We start from the raw sequence: 27,662 nt of genomic DNA, 5'->3' as shown, positions 1-27,662 counted from the left end.
TGAACTAAACCATGACAACCCCAGGGGCGATTTTAAAAATAATACGCTGCAGATTTCTTTCAAGTCCTGTATAAACGAAGAATGACATCTTCATTAGCGCCTCTCTCTTTCAGGAACTATGTGAGAAACAACATTTGTTTTCTGAGTCATCACCAGGAAGAATTAGTGCCAACCCAGCTTCAAAAGAGAAAGCCCCGAGAGCAGCTCCCAGAGTGCAGCCACCTGTGTGGAAGGGGACAGTCACAGCGGCCCTCGCCAGAGACCTAAGGGGCTCCCAGCCCCACATGCGGCACAGTGGCAGGACTTACAAGGGTCTCTGCCATGTTTTCTCCTCACCGTCATGGAGAAGTTTTACACGGACACCCTGAAATTAGAAAGACCGCCATTAGTTCCTCTTCCTCCAAGCAGACTTTTGCCGAAAGGTACAGGAGGCATCAGTGCCCTGACGTATCAGGCCAAGCAAAACAAGACTGGTAGGTTCGATGCCTTCAGCTTTTGAAGAGACTGTGTTCTAGTGATGAGGCCTGCCTCTGCCTTATGCCGTCTGTGTAGGATTCCACTCACAGCTTGATACTCAGACCCTGTCATGCTCTGTCATGCCCAGTCATAGCACGTGTGCCTCTGAAGACACCGTGTGGATGATTTCATTGCATCCGTGTTGTGGATTAGGATGGTATCCTGGGTAAGACTTTAGTTGGCATTCGAGTCCACCAGGACAAAGGTCATGCAGCTTGTGCCTCATACGTAGCGAGACGCTAGCCAATCAAATACTCTTTCCTAAGTTTTATGTCAGTTTTTAAAACTCTAAGATAAACCGTTTTCCTTTTTTTTTTTCTTTTTAAAATATGATTAGAAAGATCAGTTTAAAATTCCTGGGACCATATTTATTTAGAGATAGCTGTTAGTAAGGAGTCTGGCGTATTGTTATTTATCCAGCTCTCTAAGCAGTTAGCTTTAAGTTATACAGTCAAATCTCTAAGAGTTGTCTCCTGGGAAGGCTTTCGTGGTAACCTGTAGCAGCCCACGGCTTTCTGCAGCTCTTCCCACTCCTCAGGAATCACTCTACCTCAGGCTACAGCGGACGGGCTTTCCCTGCTCGCCTTCCGACAGATTCAGACAGACAAGACAGGTACCTTCCTTTCTGTGGTGAGCCGTGACGGTGAGCCACCCCAGCACGGTGCCTCGCACCCACCCACATGAAGGGCTTCTCTGGCCTCTATTTTTTTCCACTTGAATCTTAAGATTTGACAAAACATTTTACCAAAAGATTTTGCATATTCTAGAAAAAAAAATCTGTGATTAAAAAAGAGCCCCGTCCCCTTAATTCGGGATTTTCTTCCTTTCACTAGCAAATGGTCCCAGTCTGTCAGAGGTGCGTGCCCACCCCGTGCCCAGGTAGCAAAGAGCAGAGATGACAAGTATAAGCAGTCAGTGCTTGAGCCCCAGGAGGCCTGCTCCTCAGATGCACCCTCTAAATGGACCCAGAGCCTGTAAGGAGGGGAGAGTTAAATCTGATTATGTCATAGTACAGTTCACATCTGTAAGAATGTGCACTGGGGTCTTTGGTTGAGGGAAGAGATGAAGTGAGTTTTGCAGATCGTCATTTCAAATTTATCACGAGTCTCTGGAATTACAGGCCACGTTTTTTAAAAATGCTCAAGGCAGGTAACTGATGCCAGTCACCCCCCCCCCCAAGTTCTCGGATTAAGATATTTTAAAAATTGTTGAATGATTCAATTTTACACATACATGGACACACACTTAGCTATTTTGTTTGTGTATTCCTTGTGAATGGGCAAAAAGTAATAAGCAAATGCGGCTTATTGCTAATGACTTCAATGGAAGCGATGGAAACCTTGTACTGTTCTCTTATGACCAAGTACGGAACTAAACATTTGTGTGTTCAGAATAACAGTTTACCCAGTATTAGCCCCACCTCACTCCCAGCACATGAAGCCATTGGTTTTCAAAAATAAAAAGGGGGGATACTTAAAACTTGTATGTATATATTCACAGTTTTTATTTATATAAAAAATTTTACAGTACTTGTAGAAAACCAGGTGACGCGAGACCCACTCACTCCTTCCCAGCCTTGTTCTGTGGACTGTGCAGGCAGCTGCCACACAGGTGACCCGGCCACGCCCACTCTTCTCCCTCCAGACAAGTCCTAAGATCTTCAGAGCTCTGCCTGGCTTTCAGGCCACTGAAAACGTTCCGGCGACTACATCTGCACCTTCCCTACCCGAGTTTCTGTCTCACATACATGTTTCTCAACACTGCAAACTAGAAGTTCACTGTTAAAACAAGTAGTAAACCCTCCCCATTTTAAAGCGGTCTACCTCTACATCTGAATTTCTAATATCTTAAAACACAGCAAAAAAAAAAATAATCCCCAAATATAGAAACAATTTTAAAAAGTCACAATGAACTGGGAAAAATCAAGTGTAAAGCCGCCTTAGTTCCCATGTTCTGAAGGAGCTGAGGCAGGGGGATGAGAAGGCTTTCAGGAAACAAAACTGAACACAGAATCCTACGCACTGCCTGGCCAGTGCTTAAGTTAGCCTTGGAAGGTTTGTAATCTGGTGCACATGTCGCAAGCCTTTGCAAACGTTCCAAAAATACAACGGTAAGTCAGAGCTTGGTGGGAAATAGTTTAGTTTGTACAGAGAATCTAAGTTTGGATGCCACCTGGCTTACTTGTTGAGGGAAAGCTGCTCCGGGCTGCACTGAGCACCTGCCCGACCCTGCTTTTCCACCCAGAGTCCGTGCATGGCTGAGGGCCCCGTCTCGTAGAACTGAAGAGTGGCCTCTCAATCTCCAGTCACCCTGCAAGTGCACTACTCACACACAGCAAGGCCAGATACGCGCCTGCCAGTGGCTCTCTGGGTCAAGTGGGGCTGGAACCACACAGTGGCACAGACTCCGTGTGGGTCACTTCTTGTTGAAACACAATTTCAATCAGTTTCTGACAAGATTTCTAGCGTAGCCTTGAGCACCAAGCCAAGGGTTGTAAGAACCTCAGCTGGCTCAGCATCTACAACCAGGATTCCCGAACAGCAACGGTTACAGGGCTGCCGCACATCCACCTAGACAGGAAAAGGCCTCTCTTCAAAACTACAACTTCTTAGCTTTTAAAATGCATTTAACATTTTCTATCAGATTAAATTAGTACCATACACATTACCATCCATCTGTGGAGTTCCACCCTAGTTACCTAGAGCTTATGTACATGGTTTTTACTTCCAATCTGCAAGGAAAAAATTCTAATTGATATTTGGTAACAGAGCATGAAAAGATACTATATACATGTAGCATACACATATATATACACAACTCACTTCAAAAAGAAGCCCACACACTTTAGGCAAAGTCTAAGCCTGCATAGATTTTAAAAAATTATGAATACAGTTGTTTAAAAGAAAAAATGGTGAATAAATGTTACAGAATGGATATGAAGAGAGATCTTTTCCAAACTTTTATTTGTGCACATTCAATTTAAAAAGATAACGTTTACAGGTTCTTTGGTGCCCATATTTAGCATACAAAAATGTAAAAGACTATTCACAAATCAAACACATTAGCTCCAACTGGAAAAATAATGACATCAATAAAACAACTGTAAGGTAGTGCACACGCAACAGCTCTGCCTGTGGGGACATGGAGATCACTGCGAAAATAAATAGAACGTCCTTTTGTAAAAGCAGCAATGTCATGTCTTGTAAACTTCCTTTTTATATTACAGCAAAGTTTGAAGTAAAATCCAAAGGGACTGGAGCTTACACTGTAGCCGTGAGTACGAGTCTGTCCTCAGTCACTGTTGGTCCAGTTTTCCTTGTGTTTTGAGTCCAATGTGCAGCAGGTTTCAAACGGTGCTCAGTTAGAGACTCTAACCAATGAAGTTTGAGTTATAAAATCTCCTTCCTGCTTTCAAACACGAATGGGTAGATCTGCTCCACGGCAGTGGCCACAGCCTTTACATTGGGCCCTGTAATAAGGAGAAAGAGGAAAGGTTGAGAGGCCAGAGAAGGCACCCTGACTTCCCAGAGCTAGACACACTGCCCTGGGTTAGAAGCTTGCAGGCTCTGTTCACAATACTACGGCACACTTACACAGTCCCAGACAGTCAGGGTCCTGAGACTACTGACCTCAGAGCCTATCTAATTCAGCAGGGTTCTGGGGAGGCATCAGGTGATGAGGCCATGCAGTGTAGTAATTAGCTCACGGAACACGATCATGTACATGATCAAAAGGAACATGGAAAGGGAGAAACGTTTGTTTGTGAACAAAACTGTCTCACTAACAATACAATCACTCCTTGAAAAGTCACACAAAGTTAGATATCTGCTGATGTAAGCTTCCCTGGTACTGCGCACACACACACACGCACGCACACGCACACACACACACACACACACACACACACACACTATTCTGATCCATCCCTTTCTGGCTCACCCCATGGCTACAATGTTCTCAGGAACTAGGACATTCCACATGCATGTACACATGGCATAATAATTAATCAGGTCAAGTTTGGTAAGGTGTTTAACCAATGCTCTATCAATTCAATAATTATACTTAAAAAAAAATATAGTCAAACACAGAGTATAGCAATTAACCAGGTCAATTTCCCTAAGTTTGTTATGGTGCCTTGTGTATCACCATCCCTCCTGCCCCCGTCACATTACTGAGTCAAGTTGGAGTCTCACATTGCAGACCAGGCTGGCCTCACAAAGGTCTGCTTGAGTGCTGGGATTAAAGGCATTAGCTACCATACCAGGATACACATCCACATTTCTTGAGGTTTACACTGTGTTACTGTGCATTTAAGAGACTTAACTATACAGAAATCCAGGCTCAGCAGCTTAGAGACATCTAAACTAAGAGAACAGTTTCTCTGCCTCATTCATAAGATGCGGGCAGGAGCCTGGCAGTGGCTTTGAAAGGCCCCGGGAGGATGGGAAAATGCATGAGCTAAACTGCAGCTGATCTGCTGTGTCTTCGTTTACTGAGAATTAAAGACAACTCAACAAGACGAAGGAATCTATCTTAGCTCATTTTGTCTTCAGGGCCTGATTCCTAAAGCAAGTCCAAATATAATTTATTATCACAGTGCGCTTAAAGAAAACACACACCCAGCAAGCAAATGCCTTCCTGGACATGTGCAGCCACGCCTTCCAGTACGTGGAGGAGTCAAATGAGACAATGCAGCACACAGAGAACATAACAGACAAACTGGTTATAGTGAATGTCCACACCTTAAAAAATGAGTTTCTCCTACATAATTTAACTGTACTATTGCATAAAATTAAAAAGTTCTACTGGAAGATCATAGTGGGATAGTCCTATTCAATGTCTGTAAAGTCTGGTCCTGTAGCAGGTGCTACATTGAGATTGTGTGAGGCAGACACAACCACGTGAGCATGAAGAATGAGCCTCAGGAGGGTGACCATGAGAGCAGACACAGGACAAGCCAGCATAGGTCACAAGTGAGAGGTTCAGTCCAGAACAAGTGAGAGGATCCATGTCGTACATTACCTGTCACCGTGATACTTCCTGTTGAAAATATCTGTAATGTAGCTCTTAGAGACTTTATCCGATAGCACACGGCAGGGTGAAGCTCAGGTTCATAGCTGTATAAAAACAAAATTATGTTTCGTTATTTATACCGAATGGCAGCTTCAAAGTTTGTATGTTATTTCGATTCTCAAAAGACCTACCTGGCATGAGGTCTATTGTTCTTTGTGAATTCTGGCAAACGGATTTCAAAGGGCATGTTACAAACTGCCAAAACATTCACAACCTTAAAATCTGTAAAAATTACCTGTGCGAGAGAAGGAAAACTCCATAAATTATTTAGAAGCACATAAAAATACTCAATCCATACTAATTACAATTTCTCATAACATCATAAAATGCTATTTGCATAACTGAAACTGTATATGTTGTCTTTTAAATTTTATGTAATTAACCTTAATCTTGAAAATGGGATATTTAAAACTGAGAAAAGAGCTAGAAGAGGAAAGGAGTTAAGAGAAATTCCAGAGTTAGAATGGAAAAGTTGTCACTTGAAGAATTAATACACAGAGTGAACACTGGGCTCTTAAATTCATTTTAAAGACATTTCTGTGGTCCTTGTGGTGATCCGGTCAAAAGCTGTTGTTTACTAGCAGAGATCTCTCTGAGTCCTGGTTGGCTTCTGCCAGGGAAAGCAGCTTTGATAGTCTTTACCGTTAACAGGTACTCCTCCTAACAACATTTTAAACCATTTCCCCCTTTCTCCTCTCTTTCTCTACCCCCATCCCCCATGTGTATCTGTCTGCCTGTGGCAACAGAGGTCGCGCTCAAAGCTGTATACATTCCAGGCACGTCCCTCCCACTGTGCTATCTATAATCTATATCTAATCTATATCTAATCTATACTCCAGGTTAAACATTCTCCACAAACCACAGCTGAGGGGAGAGCGGCCCTCCAACCCAGGGCTACACAAAGCAGTAAGCTACACAGCCGCGGGCTGCCTCACGGCTTCCAGGGCCACACCATCATGCACCGCGGTCCCCACCCTCACTGTCTACCTATAGCCCTACTCAACAAGGGACCTCTTATGGAATGTGACCCACCAAGGCCACCATAAGTGGTAATTTTCTTCACGTTTTGCCTCTAACCCGTGAGAGGGTGCTGCCTGCTGTCGGTCAGCACGGCTCTCTAGCGCCCTCACCATCCTGACCGGGCACCTTGAGGAGATAGAAAGGCATTTTCTGAATGCTGAATGTACGTGTGAGGTGAGGGAGGTGGGAAAGGCCGAGCTCACAGAGCATTAACTAAGGAAGCAAGTCTCTGTGGGAACAGTTTAAGGGAAAGCACCATCTTCTCCAAATCTCCAGAGCCATACTGTTACCAACAATAACGGGCAATATAAAGAATCTAGAAAAAGTTCAGCAGAAAAGAATTCTTGTGATTTGTTTAGTCTATTGAACTTCTTAATTTATAAAATTAAATCCTTGAACATGTGCAGAATGCATATTTTTAGAAAATGTTACCTGAAAACCTAGTTTCTGCAGACTACGGGCTAAACGTCTGGCACCAAATTTAGCTTCTTCTTCACTGTAGTTGAAGTAAAAAAAAAAAAAAAGATGATTAGAGGCAGAGAAAATGCAGGCTATGCTGAAGGCTGAGGGGCGCTGGTCTGGGACCATGGGCTCCCAGGGGGCAGAGCGGAGGGCGGGTACACGGCTCAGCGCAGATGGAACTCACCTTGTTGCTCCAGTGCAAATAATTTTTCCTGAGGACCAAATTGTAGCTGTAATTCTAGGTTTTCTAAGCTTCATTAATACTTTCTGGAAAAGAAAAATCAATGACCTAGTAAGCATTAGTCTTGACAAACCGCTCTGCCCTCTGTGCCCATGTTACTGCCCACTGCTATGCAGGGCTGACGGGACTGCTCAGCCAGCACCATCTTCAAGTCCAGGTCAGTGCTGGTACAATCAAAGTCTCAAGAATGGCTCAGAGGTGTGCCATCAGACCTAAGAAAAGGTCTGCACACGTCTCTCCCTTGCTCCATCATGTGCACATTATCAAACTGTAATACAATTCAGTCTGAGGAAGACTTAAAATCTGCTAGGGAGCAAGATAGTGGTCAAACTAAAACAAGCTGTAAAATTTCAGACGGGAAACTGTGAAATGGGATCATCTGACACTGAGTTATTACTTACCCCCTCAAGATGTCAGCTTAAATTCTTATTTTGTTTTGTTTTTCTGATGGAGGGTGTTTTTTAGGTGGCCCAAGCGGGCCAACAATGCGTGATTCTACACTCTGGGGACTGCAGTCACATGTTCCGGCACCTCACTCTCTGTAGATTCCTTTTTTGTTAAGGGAAGTCATTATTACTAACACATTAAAAAAAACGTAATTGGCCAATGAGATTTTGTTTTTGTTGAATTTAACTTGTTCGTAGTTTCTAAGTCTAAAACCTGGAGATAATTTACTGAGGGTACACGGGCACTTAAGTTTTTAGAACTTAAATTGAACCTTTGGAAACATCCCTAACTTAAAACTCTTTTGTGTCTATGATATGACATATCCGTGTATGTCCACATGTATGTGTGTGCAGGCACACGCTGTGGTGTCTCACCCCGCTCTGCACTGGGACAGTCTCTCCCGTGACGCACTGGCAGGACCTCCACCTCTGCCTCCGTCTCCCACAGGAGAATGACTGCCCCACTGCACCTGGCTTTCACATGCTTCTGAGCTTCCCGACGCACCAGTCTGTGCTATCTAGCGCTGGGTCACCCTCGGAGCCCCGGCCGTGGCGCCCAGACCCTATCTATCTCAGATGGCAGCTCCGCAGTGGACCGCACCCTCAGCCCTCTTCATCCTTGTGCTCTCCTTCCTCCCTGCTCCCATGTCAGTCTCCTCTCTCCTCAGTTTCCCCTCTGCTGGGCTATGTATGTAATGTCTGCTAGAGAAGGATGTGATATTGCTGTGCTGAGTCTGGCTTACTCCCCTTAACGGGAGTTTCACTGCATGCATTCTCCAAGGAATGACATGCCCGTGGTGCATGTGTGCACATTTCTTTATCCTCTCATCGGAGGCCACCTAGCCTGACTCTGTAACGCCTGCTTTCAGAGGCTGACTTTACAATTCCATCAGCAGTGTATTAGCGCCCACATCCCTGCCAGCTGTGGGGCTTTGTTTGGATGAGAATGGTCTCCACAGGCTCGTATGTTCAAATGCTTGTCCTCAGTTGGTGGCACTGTTTGGGAAGGAACAGGAGATGTGGCCTTGGAGGAGCTGTGTTACTGGGGTCTGAGGTCACAGCAGTTCGTGCCATTCCCAGTGTCATTTTCTCTACGACCCTAACAAGCTTGTGGCTCAAGATGTGCGCTCTCTGCTACTGCTCCAGCCCCAGGCCTGCCAGCTGCCAGCTTCCCGTAACTGCCTGAAGCTCCAAGGCCACAGTAATCTCTTTCTTCTACAAGTAATAGAAAGTAACGAGACGCCAGCACCTGTTGTCCCTTTTCCTATGAGCCATGTTGACTAGGGTAACTTTGATTTTGCATTTCCCAAGTTTCTCCTGTTTCCTGGCTGCCTTTTTCAGCATGTAGTTTATCAAAGCCAAATGCATACCCACTGTCAATATAGCTGACATCAAATCACGAAGATTTTGTTACTTATTAATAACACTAATGCTGTGTGCTATACTTATAGTAAGAAGCTTTTAAATCTTACATCTAGGTTAAAACCTGAATCATATTTTTTAGCAACTTATTAAAAATGTAACTTAGTTAACTAAAAAGCAACAGGAAAATTTACATACAACAAACTTAAAGCAGGGCTTGAACTAGGCTATACAGCCACCAAGACTCAAATTAAGCATTAATTCTCCCTAGTACATGCAATCTCCCTGAGAAGGGCCATCGCTACAGGGCTCCATGCTGCATCAATCACACCTGTCATAACAAGGTGCTCACAACTTATCTGTACGATACATAGAGCGCCACTCAAGGCATGGTCAGATCAGGCTAGAGTACACACATGGAAACTAGACACTTACCCCAACATCACGCTTATAAATTACATTTGCTCCCTCCAAAGCAATCTTCCTTAGGTTCAAATGGCATCTTGTTCTAAAAACGCAGACTACATTTGTAATTAAAATGTCCAATGCAACATCACTGTCTGCATCCATTGGGGTAGTTTAGAAACTTGTTTTCCCACCACGAAGATCACATCCTGGGAAAGAAAACGAAATAGTCATTCAACTTTTATGTTCTGCTATTTCTCACAAATAATCTTAAAATTAAAATATAAGAAATAGTTTTCAAATATTAAGAGAATCAAATCATGTCTCTTATTATAAAATGTCACAGTAGATGCAACAAAATTATCTTTAAATAACTTTCAATCCTTAAAACCCAGTAACTGTTACATGCAGGGATCACTCCCATGTTTCCTGTGTGCTACAATTACAGTAAGAAGCCAAGCCTGTCACTCGAGGACTGGACTGTGGTCTCTCAGTCCTTTGTCACAATACAAAACCCTAGCATTTAACTTAAGGATTTGATTCTATGCAGGCACCGCAGGCATTCTCATAGTCCGTATACTCAGGAGGCTGAGGCAGAAGGACTGCCCCAGGTTTAGGGCTAGCCTGTTTTAGAAAATTAAATAAAAAACTTCTAAAACCTGTACAACCATATAGTGTTCAGCTCTATGTATTAACCATGCCCGAACCTGACTGTATGCTTTCTTGTATTTTTGGCCTTTAACCTCCGCCCAGCAGTGCTCACCCACCTCGCTCTGCAGCTCCCACTGTGCTGAGCTGAGGTGAGAGGCCTTCCTTCCTGGGCTGGCTAAGCTGATCCTGTCTTTGCAATTTCTTTTTGGCCTATGCTGCTTCATCTCTTTGAGGTCTGTTCAATTCATTTTCTAATTTTTTACACTGAAAACTACTTAAGCTTGAATTCCTTTTTCTTTTTTAAAATAAACGTTAAAGGTCACCATAACCTGCTGTTTCAGCATTTTTTCTACTTGGGTATATGTTTTCATTGCCTGTCAATTCTAGCAACATTTAAAATTCTGTTTTTCTTGGATGAGTTATTCAAAGTTTATAATTTTATAAACATGCTTTTTCTTTTAACCTTACTAGTTAGTAGCTGAGGAAATGTTTACTTAAAAGAATGTGATAACATTTATCATGGCAAATAACAGTCCTAGCTATAGTATAAATACAACAGTGTTCTCTTATAATTTGATATAGAAATATTCTACAAAAGACACTGTGGTAGTGGGTTATCAGAACCTAAAGTGTACACACACACACACACACACACACACACACACACACACACGGAACTGCTGTCAGTTGGTAATGCTGAACTAAGCAAAGAGTAAATAAGATTATACAGAGAAATTGGTAATTACAGAGACACACTGTCCCTATCTAACAGTGACTAGTTTAAAAAAGCATGAAATATACTGTGTGTGTGTGTGTGCATGCGCACGCTTGTGTACTCAACGGTCAAAAGAGGCATCAGATCCCTTGGACCTAGAATTATGGATGGTTGCAAGCCTCTATGTGGATGCTCTATCTGAGCTTAGGTCCTCTGCAAGAGCAGTAAGTAAGATATACTTAACCTTGGAGCCATCTCGTCAGCACCAAGACACACTTTATGAACAGTATATGGCACAAAAGCCTAGACAGAGGTTCATGATGTTAGTGTATAGTGATTCAGAGACTGTTCGATGGTGAAGAGGACTTGTCGCTCTTCCACAGGCATGAGTTCAGTTCTCAGTACCCACATTAGGAGGCTCACCAACATCCGTAACTCCAGCTTCAGGGGATCAAACGTCTCTGGCCTCTGTGCATCTAGATATGTAGCACATACACTTAACTAGTATGGAGGCCTGAACTGAGTTTATTTTGGCTTGTGTACACAAGCCACACACACACACATCATATATCAAAGACTAATTTCTCTATTCAGAGAATTAGCCTTTTTGGGTAGAATCTGGATTTCATTTCTGTTTTTGAGCCAGGCTTTCATGTAGCTGTACCTAAGGATGAACATCAACTTGTAATTTACCAACTGAGCTATATCCCAGCTCTGAATCTGAATTCTAAATCAACAAATACATATTAGGTTTACTGTTAAAAGTAAAGTCATTTCAATTTAAGTATCAACAGCTTGCATACTCTCTGTCCAAGGCTTATATTTAAAAATGGCTTAACTGTTTTGTCTCATTTTCACATAAATGCCTGGTCTGAGTTTGATTTGTCAATAAACTGTTTAGAATTACAGCCATCTTGTTTTCCTGAAATGCTCTGCTCCCAGCACTGTATAACGTACACATGGAAGCAGAAAGAGCCTCCCCCTTGCAGGGACTGTGTGGACAACACAGCTCCTATTTTGGTCTCAGCCTAGTGCTTGGTATTCACTGCAAAGCCACTGCTTCTGCAACTGCATCCTTGGATCTCCTGCAGAACACTGCCCCCTCCCGGCTCTGATGACAAACTCCATTAGAAGAGACCACACATTTTCCACAAGGGACCATAATAAATGCTGTCATAAAAACAAAGCACACATAACCTTTGGAAGGTATTCCACTGGAGGGCCAAAAAAGCCAAACTACACAGATCTACTTCCACACAGCCGAAGAGGTTTGTTACTCTGAGACTACGTGGCAGCTGCACGCATGGGGAGGGGCTTCAAAGGCTTGATCACAAATTTAGTATCCATAATTTGAGAACTGGCCAACTTAGGACAAGATTGGTAACACAACAATTTACAACTCACACAGTCCCAAGAGATCTCTTTTCTAAATGTCAGACAGATCACCACGTTCCACACTAACACTGTTTTCTCTATAAAGCAGCCATCATCCTCCTTGATTCCACCATGCTCCCCAGCAGCCAGCACCCTTCTGAAAACAAGAACCCTAGTTTGCCTTTTAAAGAATGGTCGTTGTCATCTCTGAGAAGCAGCATAAACGACAGGTCAGGGCCTCGGCTGTGGAGCTTGCACTAACTTTGAGGAGGCATCAGTCACCTAGCTTTCTCAAGTCTTCAGCTGCTCTTCTGTAAACTAGTGGTATCATATGCATGGCCAAGGGAAGGTCAAATACTGTCATCAAGAATAGCAAGTGGCAGGTACCATGGTTGTGGATGGCTTTACAGTTAATTATGGTAACTGAACACTACTGAATAAGCTGATAGCAAACCGTGTACCGTGGCAGCCACAGGAGGGAAGACCCCGCTCCTGACAGGCTAGCTGGGGCCAGCCACAGCGCTCAGTGGGCCAGAACCTGGGTAGTAAGCTTTCACTGGGACCCAGCTATGCTCATGGCCTGCAGTGACTGCAGCACAGTGAATGGTGCTAAGCACGACGTGCAGGCCTAAACTGTTTACCACGTGCCTCTGAAAACGTGGAATCCCTTGGCCAATCCACTAAGGTACACCAATAAAATATTTAACACCAACACACACAGATCCCATTTTAAAAATTAAAATGAACAGAAAGCATCCATGAACAAGGTCTCTGACTGGACTCCTGTTGAACAATCCAATATAACAGACACTTAAGGGCATCATCCACGATCTATGCAGAGCTACTTGACTTGACCCTAGGGAATTACTGTGAACTTTGTTAAGGGAGACAGCAAGAGCGGTTATCTAGGCACCTACGCTAACTTAGAGCTTTGCAGACACATCCAGGTACCGGCGTGTATCTATGATCAACCTGAACTTTAAATACAGTAATCCTTCCCTATTAGAACCCAGGAGCACATTTGTTGCTGCTCAGTGTCTCTCAATGTCTGAAATCTTGCCACACAAATCTGCACAATCTAATGGGAAAAGATGAAGGCATGTAATATATACAAATTCAGGAATTATACACTAAGTTTCTATCTTAACTCCAGCGCTCTTGTCAGCCTAGATATGCCCTCTCAAGGCTAAACTTCCGGCACTCCCTTTACCCCCTCCTGTTCAAGGGCGGCAGAAGGATAAAGGAAGCACATTACTGTGGGGCCAGTAGCTGCCCTAGTGAACTGGAAGCCGTTTGCTGTCTAGCAGGCGCCATCCTATCACAAAGACATTCTCTACTTGCCTCAATAGCTTATACCCAGGCTTAGATTTGTATTTTTTTTCCAAGTATGCAAGAAAAGAATTTATAGCATCCCTAGACTCACACAAAAAGCCAAAGGAAAGGCTATGTCACCATATTACAAAAAGCACTGAATAAATGCTGAAGCAAACATATCTCATTAAAAATTAATGTTCACTATACACATCTCTACTATTACCTATATGACTTATTCTACATAAAAACCCTTCTACCTGTAAATATAGCAGTTGGAAGGCTAAGGCAAGAAAGAAGACATTTCGGGTTCAAGGCCAACCTAGGCTACACAAAGGCTGTCCTACAACAACAACAACAACAACAACAACAACAACAACAACAACAACCATAAAGCCCGAAGCCTGGAAGACAGGTAGTACCCATGTAAGGAACTTGCATTAAAATGACTATCATAATTTTTTTAAACCCACTTTTTAAACCCAGAGAAGGCCAGAGAGAGCTCAGTGGGTAAAGGCTCTCCTTGCCTCCAAACCTGACAACCTGAGTTCCACGGGACTCACATGATGGATAAAAAGAACTCCAACAACTTGTCTTCTATCTGATCACCACACACTTGATACAGTCAGGTGAACATACACAGAGAAACAAATAGAAATAAAAACAAATTAAATGTAATATCAATTCTACAGGGAGCTACAAGATTTTCTTATTAAGAATAATTCTCTGGACTTTGATAACTATCTACTTTGAGCACACAAAGCCACATAAAAATAAGTGTATGTAACACTTCAATGACACCTTCAGGCAGCGATGCCTAAAGGCAGTGGGAGAAGGGTGATGTTCTTTTCCTGAGTGAGACCACTGCTAGGAGATTCCTCTCTAGGCTTTGAGGCTGCGTGGGAGCTGCGGGCGGCTTGCTGCCACTGCCCAGTACCTGGAGAGTGGATCTTAATACAACCACTGCTAGCCAGGGAAAGAGTATGTTTTCTACAGAATAGCTTTATACCTTCATAAACTGAACCACAATAGAACAGGAGCCACCCACATTTTACTTAATACAAATTTAAATTTGGGAGCTCAAACTTAAAGATATACTAGCTCCTTATTTTGTGTACACAGAATTTATTTATGCTATATCTGTTGATATTAAGTAAACTCTGATGGCTAACCAGTTGTCAGCTGGCTAGGATCCAGAGCCACCTAAAAGCCGAGCCTACGGGCATGTTCATAAGGGTCTCCTGGATTAGGCTAACCAAGGTGGCGACATTCCCAGGCTGACCCTGAGCTCCCTGCACAGGAGAAAGGCGGCTGAGCGCATGCACTCAGCATGCTCTCCTCAGGCCGACGGCTGTCACGTGACCACCTGCCAGCAGCCCCTGCAGCTGTGTCCTCTGCACCATGACAGATGACTGGAATCCTGTATTGGGAACCAAAATCAATCTTCTTGCTCTGAAGTTGCCATTAGGGTATTTTTGTCACAGCAACAGAAAAGGAAGCATAACGCTGTCAGCCTCCAACTCTCTGTATATGTATAAATGTATTTTCACCCCCTTTTGAGGCAGAGTCTTGCTATATAGTCCTGGCTGTCCTAGAACTCGTTCTGCAGACCAGGCTGGCCTTTGCCTCCCATGTCCTAGGAGTAAAAGCATGTGTCACCACACACTGCAATATGTGATTTTTAAGAAAGCATGTCAGTTCTAGTTATATATGGAATACTTACTGTTATGTTTTCTTAGGCTGTTGAAGTCTTGTATTCATCAGAGCATATTAAACAAGATGGTGACCATATGCAAGTGTTATCTTATAAAGTTACCGAGGGTTTTGTAGAAATCCATTACATGGGCTAGAGCAATGGCTCTGGTTAAGAGACCTAGCTGCTCTTCTAGAGGAACCATATTCAATTTCCACACTCACATGGTACACAACGTCTTAAACTCTGGTTCCGAGAGGTCGATCTGACACCGTATTCTGACCTCCATGGGCTCCAGGCAGTATGTGTGATGCACAGACAAACATGTAGGCGAAACCCCCACACTTACAAAATAAAGCGATGATAATGATATCTTTTGACAACGTGAGATATAAAAGTAGCCAAAACCCCATTAGTTGATTTTCCTGAATATTAATGAGGGCAAATTCTTTAAATACTGCCAGCCAGTTATACTTCTAGAGATCTTGAGGCATAATGGCCATGAATTCCTGAGACTAAGGCAAGAAGATCTCTGAGATCAAGGTCATCTGGGGCAAATCTAGTCCCAGATCCAGGCGTCGTGGTACACACCAATCTGGGCCACACCTCCTGCTGGAGACCTACCTAACATAAGGACATTGGAAGAAGGAAGATACTCTCTTCTTCACCTCCTTGCCTCGTGGGACTGAGCAACTGCTAGGTCCTTGGACTTCCATCCACAGCTGCTGCTAACCATTGTTGGGAGTTGGACTCCAGACTGTAAGTCATCAACAACTACCCATAAGTTCTGTGATTCTAGAGTATCCTGACTAATACACATGAACTATTAAGACTTGAAGGGCAGGCCAGCATGGAGAGTAGGAAGAATTATAGGGAGAAAATTAGAGAGGGAGAATGGGTCAAACTGTGTCATGTTAAGGATTTTCCTATTTGTCCTAGTTGCGGTGGTAAGCTAGAAGAGTTGGGGTGGGGAAGGGCATCATTACCACTCTGCAACAGGAGGGCTGGAAGGTGAGACTGGTAAGGAAACCTATCAGCAGTCCAGGTAAGAGTGGACCAGAGTGGCACTGGGTGACAAAGAAAAGCGAAATGTGGAAATGGAGGTGATGCTAGGTCTCTGGCTAAGGCTCTCACTTCCTGAGACCGAAAGAAAGGCCTTGGATTGCTCAGGACAACTTGTTTGGAACATTTGGAACTCCAAAACATTGAGACATATAAGAGGAGACACAGACTAGACATGGACAATAGACACGGACGTCTAAGGGCTCAGCAGACTGCTCAGTGAAGCAATCTCTTGCGAGCCATAGGATGGGGCAGAAGCAGGGAGGAGCTCCTGAACAGGTGACAGGCCCTGGAGCCGAGGCCACGTGACACTGGCACTGCACTCGTGCAGTCAGCATTCAGATCTAGCTATTCTTACTGCTCTCATTATCTCCTCCCTTCCCTTCCAGGAGCAGAGAAATGTGCAAAAATGGAAAAGGTTTCTGGTGATTCATTAGTCTTCAAGCTTCGGAACACAAGAATACTTCATGTGTCTTTAAGGTTAAAAGCAAGAAGTAAACTAAAGCATACAATTTGATATACCTGATCAATAAAATTAGTATGTTGGGGATAGAGATTTACCCACAAATGTAATAAGAACTGCAGCCTTAAATAAGACTATTTTTAATCAAAACACTTGGCGCTACTGACTGGTCCAGACTGGGGCTGAGATGGCTGGCGGAGCAGCAGCTGTGCGGGGCCGGGGCCGGGGCTGAGAGCAGGCCCAGCAAGGGCTGAGCAGGTACTGACTGCACAGTACAAACTGACTACTTTGCTCAATTTTACTTAGGTCCCCACCTAAGAAGCCAGAAAGCTATATATACAACAAGTGTACACATTCAATGTGAAAATTTAGCTTTAAATCCTCGTTGCATTTTAAGGTGCTGCTTCTCTTAGGTGGGTCATCTTCCGTGGGCCTCTGTTCTTACTCATTACAGACTATGGCTTGAAACCCTGGGAAGGGTGAGGGTGTGGTAGTGCAGCCTGTGATTCTAGTAACCAGAAGGCTGAAGCTGGAGGGTGGCTTGAAGTGGAGGCCAGCCTGGGCTACAGGATGAGTTCCAGTCACCCTAGGATACAGAGTGACACCATAGCTTCTCAAAGTCTTGTCTTGCCCTTAAATCAGACATCCTTATTAAAGTTTAATGCAGCCCTGGGAAATAATGGCTCGCTCCAGCAGTTACGGACCCCTGAAACTGTGGGAAGACAATCACCTGTGTGCCTGCAGAGGAGGCTGCCGTTCTCTCCATAGGTTAAATGTGTCATCATCTTGGGCCTCCTGGGGCCTCCTGGGCTTCAGCTGCTACCTGTGAACTTTATGGCTGGCTCCTATGTCAACCTTGAACTACCAGAGACTTAATTTCATATTTCCAACCGTCTACTCATTAAAACAACTCGCTCAAGCAACACTCCCAATTGCACAGAAACACTGGCGTATACTGCTTATCTTACCATTCAGTGAGTGGAGCAGCCACCACACGACAGCCCCAAATCTCTGAATCTTAGATCTGGTCACTCATGTACGCTAGCCCAGCACTCTGGAGGTTGGGGGGTAAGGACTGTCGCTGGTCTAAGGCTAGCTTGAGCTACATGAGAGCTCCAGGTTAGCCTGGGCTCAAATTCACACCACCCCTCTCCACAAAGCTTCAGACCCTTCCTTCATCTATCATTTTCTCTCTTATACTCAGCTGATTTCAAATGTAGCTTTATTTTCTGTGTCCAAAACAAGGATTGTTTTTAAGCATTCTTGCACATCATTATGGGAAGAGCCCGCCTACTACAACTTTTCTGTTTGCTGTCTCAAGCATCAAACTACCAGAATTATTTTTCTAACTGTGCTACATCCCTACTTCAAACAGACAGACAGACACACACCAACCTCTTGGCTCTCTTAGACAAACAAAATAGGATCTACTCTGCTCGGCTTGGGGTGCTGTGGGCTTCCTGGCCCCTACTGTCCTTTATAGCTGACTTAAAACCCACCCTTACACGGCTACTTTACAGCATACTGCTCGCAAGGGCAGATCCCTCTCTGCTTGTCCCCATTCCCGCAGTGAACAAACTCCTACTCTAACTGCACATTTACTATGTAACTGGAGTCAACCAAGCCCTGTGGGGCGGCACAGGCAGAACGAACCTCTTAGCAGTTAAGTCTAGGAGAAAAAGCAGATGGCAAATAAGCCAGGAATGAAATAATGAGAAATTGTGACCCAGGAAATAAACAAGACACAAACAATGCTCAGGAGAACAATGCAGAGAACTAATTTCTACTACCTTCAGAAATGAGAGCTGAGTTCACAGAACAGGACACCAGAAACTGTCTGTTCTGTCTACTGCATCGCAAACACTAGGCTCTCTAGACAAACAGCTCAATGTAAATGGCTTTAGCTCTTGGAGCAGCAACTTGGTTGCTGAGCTAAATGAATACTTTTGGAACAAATCAAGGAACTGCAGGACAGATTCTACTCAAGGTGACAATAAGGAAGAGAAATTAAGATTCAGACTTATTTATAGGTAGTGTTTTATTCATCATTTTCCTTTTCCCCAAAATTACTCCATTCTTTACGTCACCTAAGGTACCTAACTTGTGCAAATCTTAAAGCTGTTGGACGGTGTCATCACAGAATAGCTAACCTGTCCAGTCTGTCGGGATACTGTTCATTTCACAGGTAACATTTGTATTCCTCTATTTACAAAGGGAGGCAAAAAAAAAAAAAAAAACAACCCACAACAACAAAACAACAACAGCAAAACCCAACACAAGACAAACTAAAAGTATAGTTTCAAAGCTAGACTTGTGGCCCTGGAGCCAGAGCATCACCAGGTGGGGGCCAGTCAGGGATACACAGCAAGAGACCTCACTGTGAGACAGATAACCGTTTCAGACAGCCAAAGCCTTCGAATTTTAACAAAATCAGAAAAACCAAAAAGCTGAAATAGAGATGCACTTGTGGGGCAGGGAGCAGGGACAGGGTTTCTCTGTGTAACAACCTGGCTGTCCTGGAACTCACTTTGTAGACCAGGCTGGCCTAGAACTCAGAGATCCCTCTGCCTCCTCTGAGTGCTGGGGTTAAAGGCGTGTGCCATCACGGTGGGCTACAGAAGCACATCTTTAACATAAACACAACTCAGTGCTCACTTGCTGCTTCTCAGAGCTATGTTCTGAGACATACTGGGGTCAGGCTGTGCACAGCCTCCACCTAGGCCTCCAAATGTGTCCAGCGTGATCCCACCCTGCACCTCAGAGGCAATGGTAACAGGAGAACTGTCTGTGCACTTAAATGAGGTACAGGAGAACCTCGAGGTAACAGGAAATCCTCATTATCTTTACAGTAAGGCCACCATCATCTATGTGGCCCTCCAGTGACCACAGCTTCACTGGAAGGCATATGAAACTGTGCAAGCAGGTCTGCACTGCAGTGAGTTTTTAGATTACTCCCAAGCTTTACTTTGCCATATTGTAACTCATGCTAGCAATATGTGCTGAGGATCAGAGAATTATCCAAACAGACTTTTTGTTTGTCTGAACACATGTTCTCATACAGATCAGCAAGGCCTCCAACTCACTATGCAGTAAATGTGTCGGCTAGCACACTGGCACCAGCTAGTGGGATGACCTTACACTCCTAAGCCTCCTGCCTCCAACTCCCAAAGAGCTCTATGACAGGCATGAGCTAGCATGCCTGGTTCCTCTAGGAGTTTTTAATCTGCTATGTCATATCAGATCTTTGTCCCTGTGCCACCACAAGAGCACAGAACACGGAGTGCGCGTCACAGTGGGCCATGTCTGCTAGTTATAAACTGGTGGCCATTTTCACAGTGGACCATGTCTGCTAGTTATAAACTGGTGGCCATTTTCATAGTGGGCCATGTCTGCTAGTTATAAACTGGTGGCCATTTTCAGAGTGGGCCATGTCTGCTAGTTATAAACTGGTGGCCATTTTCAACATGGCTGTGCTTCCATGACGTCCCTGAGTGACGAGCCTCGGTTGCGGCCAGGCCATGATCAATCAAAGGCTGCTCAGGATGACGTCACCAGGCCGTCTGAAGCTGAAGGTGAGGAGATGCACAAGCTGTACAGCAGTCATAGCAAGTGAGTGACAACAGCTTGTGGCTCCAGCAAAGTGGCTGGTAAAGGATAGGGTGAGCCTTTTCCACAAACGCTCCAAGCTCACCGTGAGTTATCTGAGGCTCAGACTAACCATAACCCTCCTTCATATCTGCAGCCTGGGTTGAAGAGTAGCTTCATATCTTTGTATCTGAACAGCAACATCTGCCCACAAATAGTAAGATGAAAAACAAACGAAAACCACCAAGTAGGCAAGCTTTACTACAGAAAGTCCTGACACACGCTGTCAGCCTCGCGCACCACCCCTCCTTTCGTTCTGAAAGGAGTCTCAATATGTAGGCCTGGCCAGCCTGGGGCTTACTATGTGGATGAGGCTGTCTTCAAACTCCCGAGACCCACCTGCCTCTGCCTCCACCACACTGAAATTAAAGCTGGGAGCCACCATGCTACACAGGCTCAGGACCTGCTTTCTTAAAACCACTCTAACACTGTCTTCAGAGTGTCTCAAGTTAAAGGAGCTGTAAACGTGTGTTTGGGACGGAGGGCAGAAAAGTCGCAATCATTTCTCCTCACATCACTGTCTCTCTTTTGTTTTGTTGTCTTAAGATCTGGGATCAATGTGGCTATGAAAAAGGAGTTAACAAAACTTAATCAATACAAGACAGATTCTGACTAATCTACTTGCTCAACTAAATCACCAGGATCTGCCAGACTTCACGTTCTTTAATTAGGAAAACAAAAACAAAGTCTTATCTCTGAATACAAGCACACTTGCTAATCTCATGTGTAAAATGCAGCATAAACTTGGGAAATGGAACTATGGAACTTTACCTCTACATACGAGATTCTGGTGTGTGTGTGTGTGTGCGCACGTGTGCATGTGTGTGTTGGGGCGTGAGGAGTGGAGACCTGGGCATCAAACTCCGGCCTGACACATTTCAGGCAGTAATCTGCACTGAGCTGATTCCTCAGCTAATACGTTATGAGTGATGGGATGGTATATATTTTATAAAATTTATTATTTCAACAAGAAAACGGGACTTAAGATATTAGACAAAATACAAGATAATAGTTTGAAATCCTCTTTAAGCAAAAACTTTACTTTTGATACAGGGTCTTGTTCTGGCTGGACTCACAGTGATCCTCCTGTCTCAGCTCTCTGGGTACTGAGATTACAAGTATGCTCCACCAGGCTCAACAAACTTTTTATTATTATTTTTTAATAGTTTCAAGTGTTCAATTAAACTATAAAACTTGGACTTAACTTAGCTATCTTCATAGTCAACTGTAATTATCAAATTATTTTCCAGGTTAAATAGTTTCAATATTTACCACAATTTAAAAAAAGTTTTCAATTCTAAAGCAATTTTGTAATCACTGGAACAGAGCAACAGCTTCAGCTCCTTCTGTAATTCTAAGAGAGGTACTACACAACAACAGTAGTGGCAGGGAAATCTCAGACAGACTGATATGGACACTAATAAACTTCAAGCTTATCATCAATTAAGGTATACAAGTAACAATGCTTTCTAAAGAAAGCCAGTTCTGCCAAGTGGATCAGTGGGGCCTGTTTCTTTCATTCAGAAGTACTACACAGCAAAGCGGTCAGGCCCACAGGGAAACAGTCTTTCAATAGCTGTAACCAAGAGCCAGAGCAGGCTTTGTTGGTTTTCCTTTCTAAGAAACAGAGATGTCTGGCTTTGCTTAGCCCATCTGCCGTAAGTGATAACCAGATGCTCCCGTGACAATTAGGAATTTTCACAAGTACTCCCCTACACTAAAACCTAATAGCACAGGCGAGTTCAATAGCCTGAGATCAAAAGGGACGTCAATAATGTAACAGAAAGTCTGGGAACAAGAGAAAGGAGTGATCTGATGAACACGCCGCAGAGGACCAGCCTCACAGCACCTGCTCCTGCTCTCTCAGCCTCACAGGACCCTTAAGTTCAGATATTAACTCCACATTGTGGACAGTGATGTCATACCATCAACAAAGACAGAACGGTGATACTCAACATAGGTGGCTGCTAAGTAGGCATTGTCCATACCTTTAATATACTACGAAAATGTAACCAATCCTGATCAAGTTACTGTCTTACAACCAAGAGCTTCAAAGTTGATAGAAGGAAGTTTGACACTTTTGAAACTATTAATTAATGTTTCACTTAGTGAGTAAACTAGCCTTCATCCAGGCCAATCTATATACAAAGCTATCTTTCTTGCTAGGCACTATTAGTACTAACAAGTCAGGACAAAATGCTATCTTAGCACACCATCTAATTTCTTCCTTTCTTTCTGTAATCTTGTATGTGCACATAAATGGGTGTGTGCCTCTGTGTGCACCTGAGTATGGATGTACACAGGCTACAGCACAGGGATCACGACAACCTCTAACACAGGTCCCCACCCTCTCTACCTTATTTAAGACAGGCTCTCTTTTGATTCACTGCTGCTTCTGACAGGCTTCAGGGGATTCTTCAGTCTCTGCAACCGTCTAGCGACAGGATCACAAGGATTACAGAGACACCACCTCCTCTGACTTCACATGGATTCTGTGGGTCTGAACACAGGCCTTCACTTGTGCATGCCAAGTGCTTGTCCCAGTGAGCTATCTCCCTAGGCCTCAGGACTTTCTAATGAGTAAATACTATACCGTTAAAACAAGATATAGCCAAATTTTTGAACTGTATGGGAAGGGGTGATATTTTAAAGTTTCGGTGACCCCAAGGGAAGAGAGATCTAAACTGCCCAAGGAAGACACTTTGATGTAATGGTTAAACATTATTTAAGATTCCTGGTAACATGTTTCCTTGCACAAACCCAGCCATTCAAGATAAATTTTGTTCTGTGTTAGCATTTAGTCACAGGTAAGACCAGATGAGCAGAATTTCCTATGTGGTCTGACTATTTAGCACTGATGACATACCTCTAGAATCTTGCTTTTTCACAACTATAAAAACAACACATATCCCACATCCCCTCTAAAGACAGAATGTATCATAATGCAATAGTCACATTTGTCTAGATGTCCTGAAAGACCCCAGGTCTGTCTCAACTTGTAGAATTCTTCCACAGTGTACTCCTAATATGCACACAATGCCTGCATCTCCTGCTCAAGTCAAGGAGCAGTCAGTCCTTCTTTCTATTGCTTGGATTCATGAAAACAGCCCTAATCATGCCTCTGACCTGCTGGTACCTATAGCTGCACCACTACACACAGTAACGAACAGACGCGACACTGGGAGAGCTAGGTGTCAGGAGGCTCTTCTCAGGGCTCAGGCTCCAGCACACAAGACAGGTTCTCCTTCATCCGCTAGAAAAGCCCCCAAGATAACGTAAAATCAACACGTTATCTCCATCTAGTAAACAAGTCAATCTTCAAAACACACATACTGAGGATATGAACACACAATATGGTGGTGACTCTTAGTGCTGACCTTCTAGGAGCTTCTTGTATCAGGCATATGGTATCTATAAACCAACAATTACAGTACCAGTGCATATGTAATACAATATCTGACACTCAAATTCACAACTGTTATATTACTCATGTCTGTCACTTCTCTGTCAGCTACACATACACAAAAAGCACACTTCAGAGGCACCAGTCAAAAAAGGTATGAAGTAAAATGGCCAGAAATTTCAGGAAAATTTTATAGTTCAAATGTCAGCTAAAAATCTTGACACTAAAAGCTTTAATTTGGAAACATGGTGAAACTTTCTACTTTAAACTCTTCCAAAATCATTTTAAACTTCCTTTTCAGAGTAATAATTTCATCACATGGTTGATGATGCAACAGGAAGAAATCAATCACCTAAGGTTACTTACTGTTTAAATGTCCTCATGTCTACTCAACTACATTATATAGAATTTGCTACCTTTTAAATAATGTCAAACTTCTGATGAGAAATAACATTTCAAATATTCAGTTGTGTTACATGATCTGTTGTATATTTTAGCAGATTCTTCACACTCTTCTCACAGAGATATATACCCACAACATTTTTCATCTATTTTCTACCTGAAGAAAAATGTGTGGAAACCACTTCTGCACTTCCTTCAAAATTGCAAAATGTAAATTTAGTCAAATATTCAGACGCAAAACAGTAAGATAGCTGTTGAAAACAGCTTCAGACTAAGAATTACAAAAACCTTATGTTCTGTTTATAACACACAACAGTTCTGTTTATAACATACAACAGGGTCTGTAATATCTTTTTATCCCCAAAAGTGACTGTCTATAGTAACAGTAGTACCACATGAAGTACCATTTATGAAGAGCTCAAATATTTTCACAAGCTCAAATATTTATTTCAATACCATCTTTTAAGTCAGAATGAATTTGAAGCTTAGCAGTCATCCAGAAATATAGAACATTGGACATGTCTACTCCAACTCTTCCCCAAATAGGGTTCCTATGAAAATGCAACCAAGAACCATTAATGAAAAACATACATAAGTCCAGGGCATGTGCTGAAAAGTCCCTAAAGCAGAAAAAAAATGAAAAAGCACGAAAAAGCACTTCTGATCAGGATACAAGTAAGACGAATGTGGAGTGCTGGGCTCATACTGTGGAAAGCCGAAGCTGGGTTAATGACAGTTAGATGCTAGAACGGAGCAGCATCCAGGGACCACACGAGACAAAGGTCTCAGCACACAGTCCAGGTTAAGTAAGTCTAAAGGCAACACTGATGAGCGAGCAGGGAGTTCCGTATGACCCACACTGTGAAGAAGATGCACCAACAGTGGATGGTCCCCAAGTAGCCTCCACAGAATAGCCATAGAAAAATAAGCAAAGCCTCACCTAAAATACATTTTCATCTCAAGCGTTTTAAAATCTAATTTATTTCCAAGGTTCAAATCTCCAGTCCTTTTAAAGGGAAGCCACTGATCTCCCTGTCAACCTGGAAGTACGTCAGCATCAGCTAACAACACTGGACCCAAGAGTCCCGGTTAGAAGCTTAAAATGAAACACAGGACTTAAAATAAGTGTACCCTGCCTGGCGCCTCTCCAAGAAACCACACAGCACTAGATCATTACAGCTCCTGGCACTCATTTTGGGAGCACAGAATATGCAAGAGGACTGGCAGTAATGGTGGCACCCTTTTGCTTAGGAGAAGCCAGGCTTAGCAATTGAACCTGTGGTTGACATATTGCCTAGATGATTATCAATACTGTTTCCACCATTAATCTTCAACTGTATGAAGAGACTTGCTCCTACCGACCATAAAAATGTTATTACTGTAGAACATAACCTTTCCGGACCACAGAGATACTTCACTTACTGATGGAAAATTCAATTTTGTTTTGCTTTCTGAGACAGATATCTAGAGGAGAAAGACCTGAGATTTACTATTACATACCCCAAGCAGGGCTTGGACTCACATTCTCCTGCCTCAGCCTCCCAGATGCTGGGATCCCAGGCATGTGCCACCACACCCAGCCTAATATGGTTTAGCAAAGTATAAAACAAGTGGTCTGTGATGCAAGGCTTAAGAACACAAACTGATGAATCCGTAACGAATGGGGTGTATCCAAACCCTAAATAATCCTTTCAACCAGACAGTGCTAAAAGTCACTTCTTGATTTGAATGGACTGCTGTTTTCTCAAACTTGGAAAGAAGACTGCGAATTCTGGCCGGAAGAATAAATGCCCTCCTTATTACATTTCCCTTTTTCAATTACCTAAGGGAATCTGTTCCGGCTTCACGCACAAGTCACAATTCTAAGCCATTCTTCTTAACCATAAGCACGCCCAAGTTCACACTAGTCACTGCCAGTCTCGCTCTGCAGGTGACAGATGCAGTAAAGCTCACAGATGTGGACTGGATGCAGCCTGACACTCCGTGCAATGTGTGCCCGGGCAAAGCCTGCAGATGCACAGCTCGGCAGAGGGAGTGTCTTCTATTTCAGTCATTTCCCATTTTATATACTTCCAGGACCCGGCCAGGCGATTATGGGGCGATTACCGCCCCCACCCCCCCTTCCCACTTCTCATCCCTATTCACAATTCATTTCTACCTTCCCGCGTTCCAGATCCTTCTTCCCGGAGCTTAATTCAGCTGCTACTATTATAGAGCGGGGCTCCCGGCAAGTGCCAGAAGGGAGAGGCGCCGGCGCCGCTATTTGGAAGAGCCTTCGCGCAGCTGCTCCAAGTTTTCCGAGAAGCCACCAACCCCCTCGCTTAGTGGCACGGCCCCTCTTTTCCCCCCAGGGGTGGGCTCCAGGACCTGGTGCATCCCTGCCAGTCTTCCTCGGCGAGGCAGGCGCGCCCCACCCCCACCCCGTTATCCCTACTGGGATGCCCGAGCCGCTTGGCCCGTCCTCCCTTCTAGTAGGTGGCCCACGGCGCTCCCGTGCTCGGGTCCCCGCCCCGCACAGCTCCCTGCAGCCTGGCCGGCGCGTAGACGCCCCGCGGCAGCTCCAGGCCCCGCGGGCCCTGCATACCCCCAACCCCCTTTCCCCGACCGCCGACGGGGTTACCGTGGGAAGACGGGGCGGTCGTAAAGGACGCGGCGGCAGCGCTGCTGCTGGTTGCGTCGGACGCGGAGAAGAAGCTGAAGGACAAGGATGAAGATAAAACGGGTCCTCTCCCCAGTCTCCATGGAACTCCCGCCCAGGCCCGTTGCTAGGAGCCCCCCAAGGCTCGAGCTCCGTTTCTCGCTTTGTTGTTCCGGGTACAGGGCGGCCGCTGCTTCCCCCGCGACAATAAATAGACTAGACGCGCGGGAGCATAGAGACGGCACGCGGCGGCTAGAGCGCCGGCCGGACCCGGGCGCTCCGGGTATACGCGCTAGCCGCCCACTTCCGGTTCTTGCTGCTCCCCTCTTCGCCCCCGCCCCTAGCTGCTTCTTCCTCCTTCCTGAAGCCGCTGGCCAAGTCCTCCTGCCCGCGGGCTGGGCGAGGCGGAAGTAGCCAGAGGGCGCAGGGGGCCGAGGATGCGCTTCCATGAGCTAGCTCGGGGAGGGTTTGAAGCCCCGTGCTTGCTTTCCGCTCGTGGCTGGCGAGCAGCATAACACAGATGGGCGTTAATAATCATCTAAACCAGAACTGTGCCTGCCACCCAACCGTTTGTACAGACGAGCTCAGCTAGCAGCCACTGGGCCCTGGTCCTGACCCCCGGGGTGATGGGGATCCCGGCCTTACTCATCGAGGGCCCGGCGTGGCGGGAGCTGCAGGGCTGGCAACGCACACTCGCCGGTTTGAACGGCCGCACAGGGCGGATTGCGCCCTCGGGATGGCGTGGGCCGTGCTACCCGAGGAGCGAGACTCATAACGGCC

The 27,662-nt window shown here is 44.5% G+C and overlaps 2 protein-coding genes across 2 annotated transcripts in view; one reads left to right on the top strand and one right to left on the bottom strand.

Moving 5' to 3' along the window:
• Positions 1–1,999, top strand: part of Slc2a12 (solute carrier family 2 member 12) — a 53,640-nt gene extending 51,641 nt beyond the window's left edge. Inside the window, exon 5 of the mRNA XM_052169759.1 lies at positions 114–1,999. Coding sequence (XP_052025719.1) covers positions 114–267 — 154 coding nt within the window. The 3' untranslated portion in view covers positions 268–1,999. The remainder of the gene's footprint in view (positions 1–113) is intronic.
• Tbpl1 (TATA-box binding protein like 1) lies at positions 1,997–27,124 on the bottom strand. Its single transcript, XM_052169765.1, has 7 exons — positions 26,865–27,124; positions 9,556–9,734; positions 7,256–7,338; positions 7,042–7,105; positions 5,721–5,824; positions 5,539–5,633; positions 1,997–3,985 (listed from the first exon to the last, which is right to left on the bottom strand). The coding sequence occupies exons 2-7, from the start codon at positions 9,688–9,690 to the stop codon at positions 3,906–3,908; spliced, it is 561 nt and encodes a 186-aa protein (XP_052025725.1). The 5' UTR covers positions 9,691–9,734; positions 26,865–27,124; the 3' UTR covers positions 1,997–3,905.
• Positions 27,125–27,662: the final 538 nt, after the last annotated feature.

Source organism: Apodemus sylvaticus, chromosome 23 (assembly GCF_947179515.1).
Source record: "Apodemus sylvaticus chromosome 23, mApoSyl1.1, whole genome shotgun sequence".
Lineage (NCBI taxonomy): Eukaryota > Metazoa > Chordata > Mammalia > Rodentia > Muridae > Apodemus > Apodemus sylvaticus.
This window is presented reverse-complemented; position numbering and strand designations above follow the sequence as displayed.

Coding starts and splice junctions, on each gene's coding strand:
- Tbpl1 (XM_052169765.1), bottom strand. CDS start 9,690: ATGGATGCAGACAGTGATGTTGCATTGGACATTTTAATTACAAATGTA. Junction 7,339..9,555: donor TTTATAAGCGTGATGTTGGG/GTAAGTGTCTAG, acceptor TTTCTTTTCCAG/AAAGTATTAATGAAGCTTAG. Junction 3,986..5,538: donor AGGAAGTATCACGGTGACAG/GTAATGTACGAC, acceptor TCCTTATTACAG/GGCCCAATGTAAAGGCTGTG.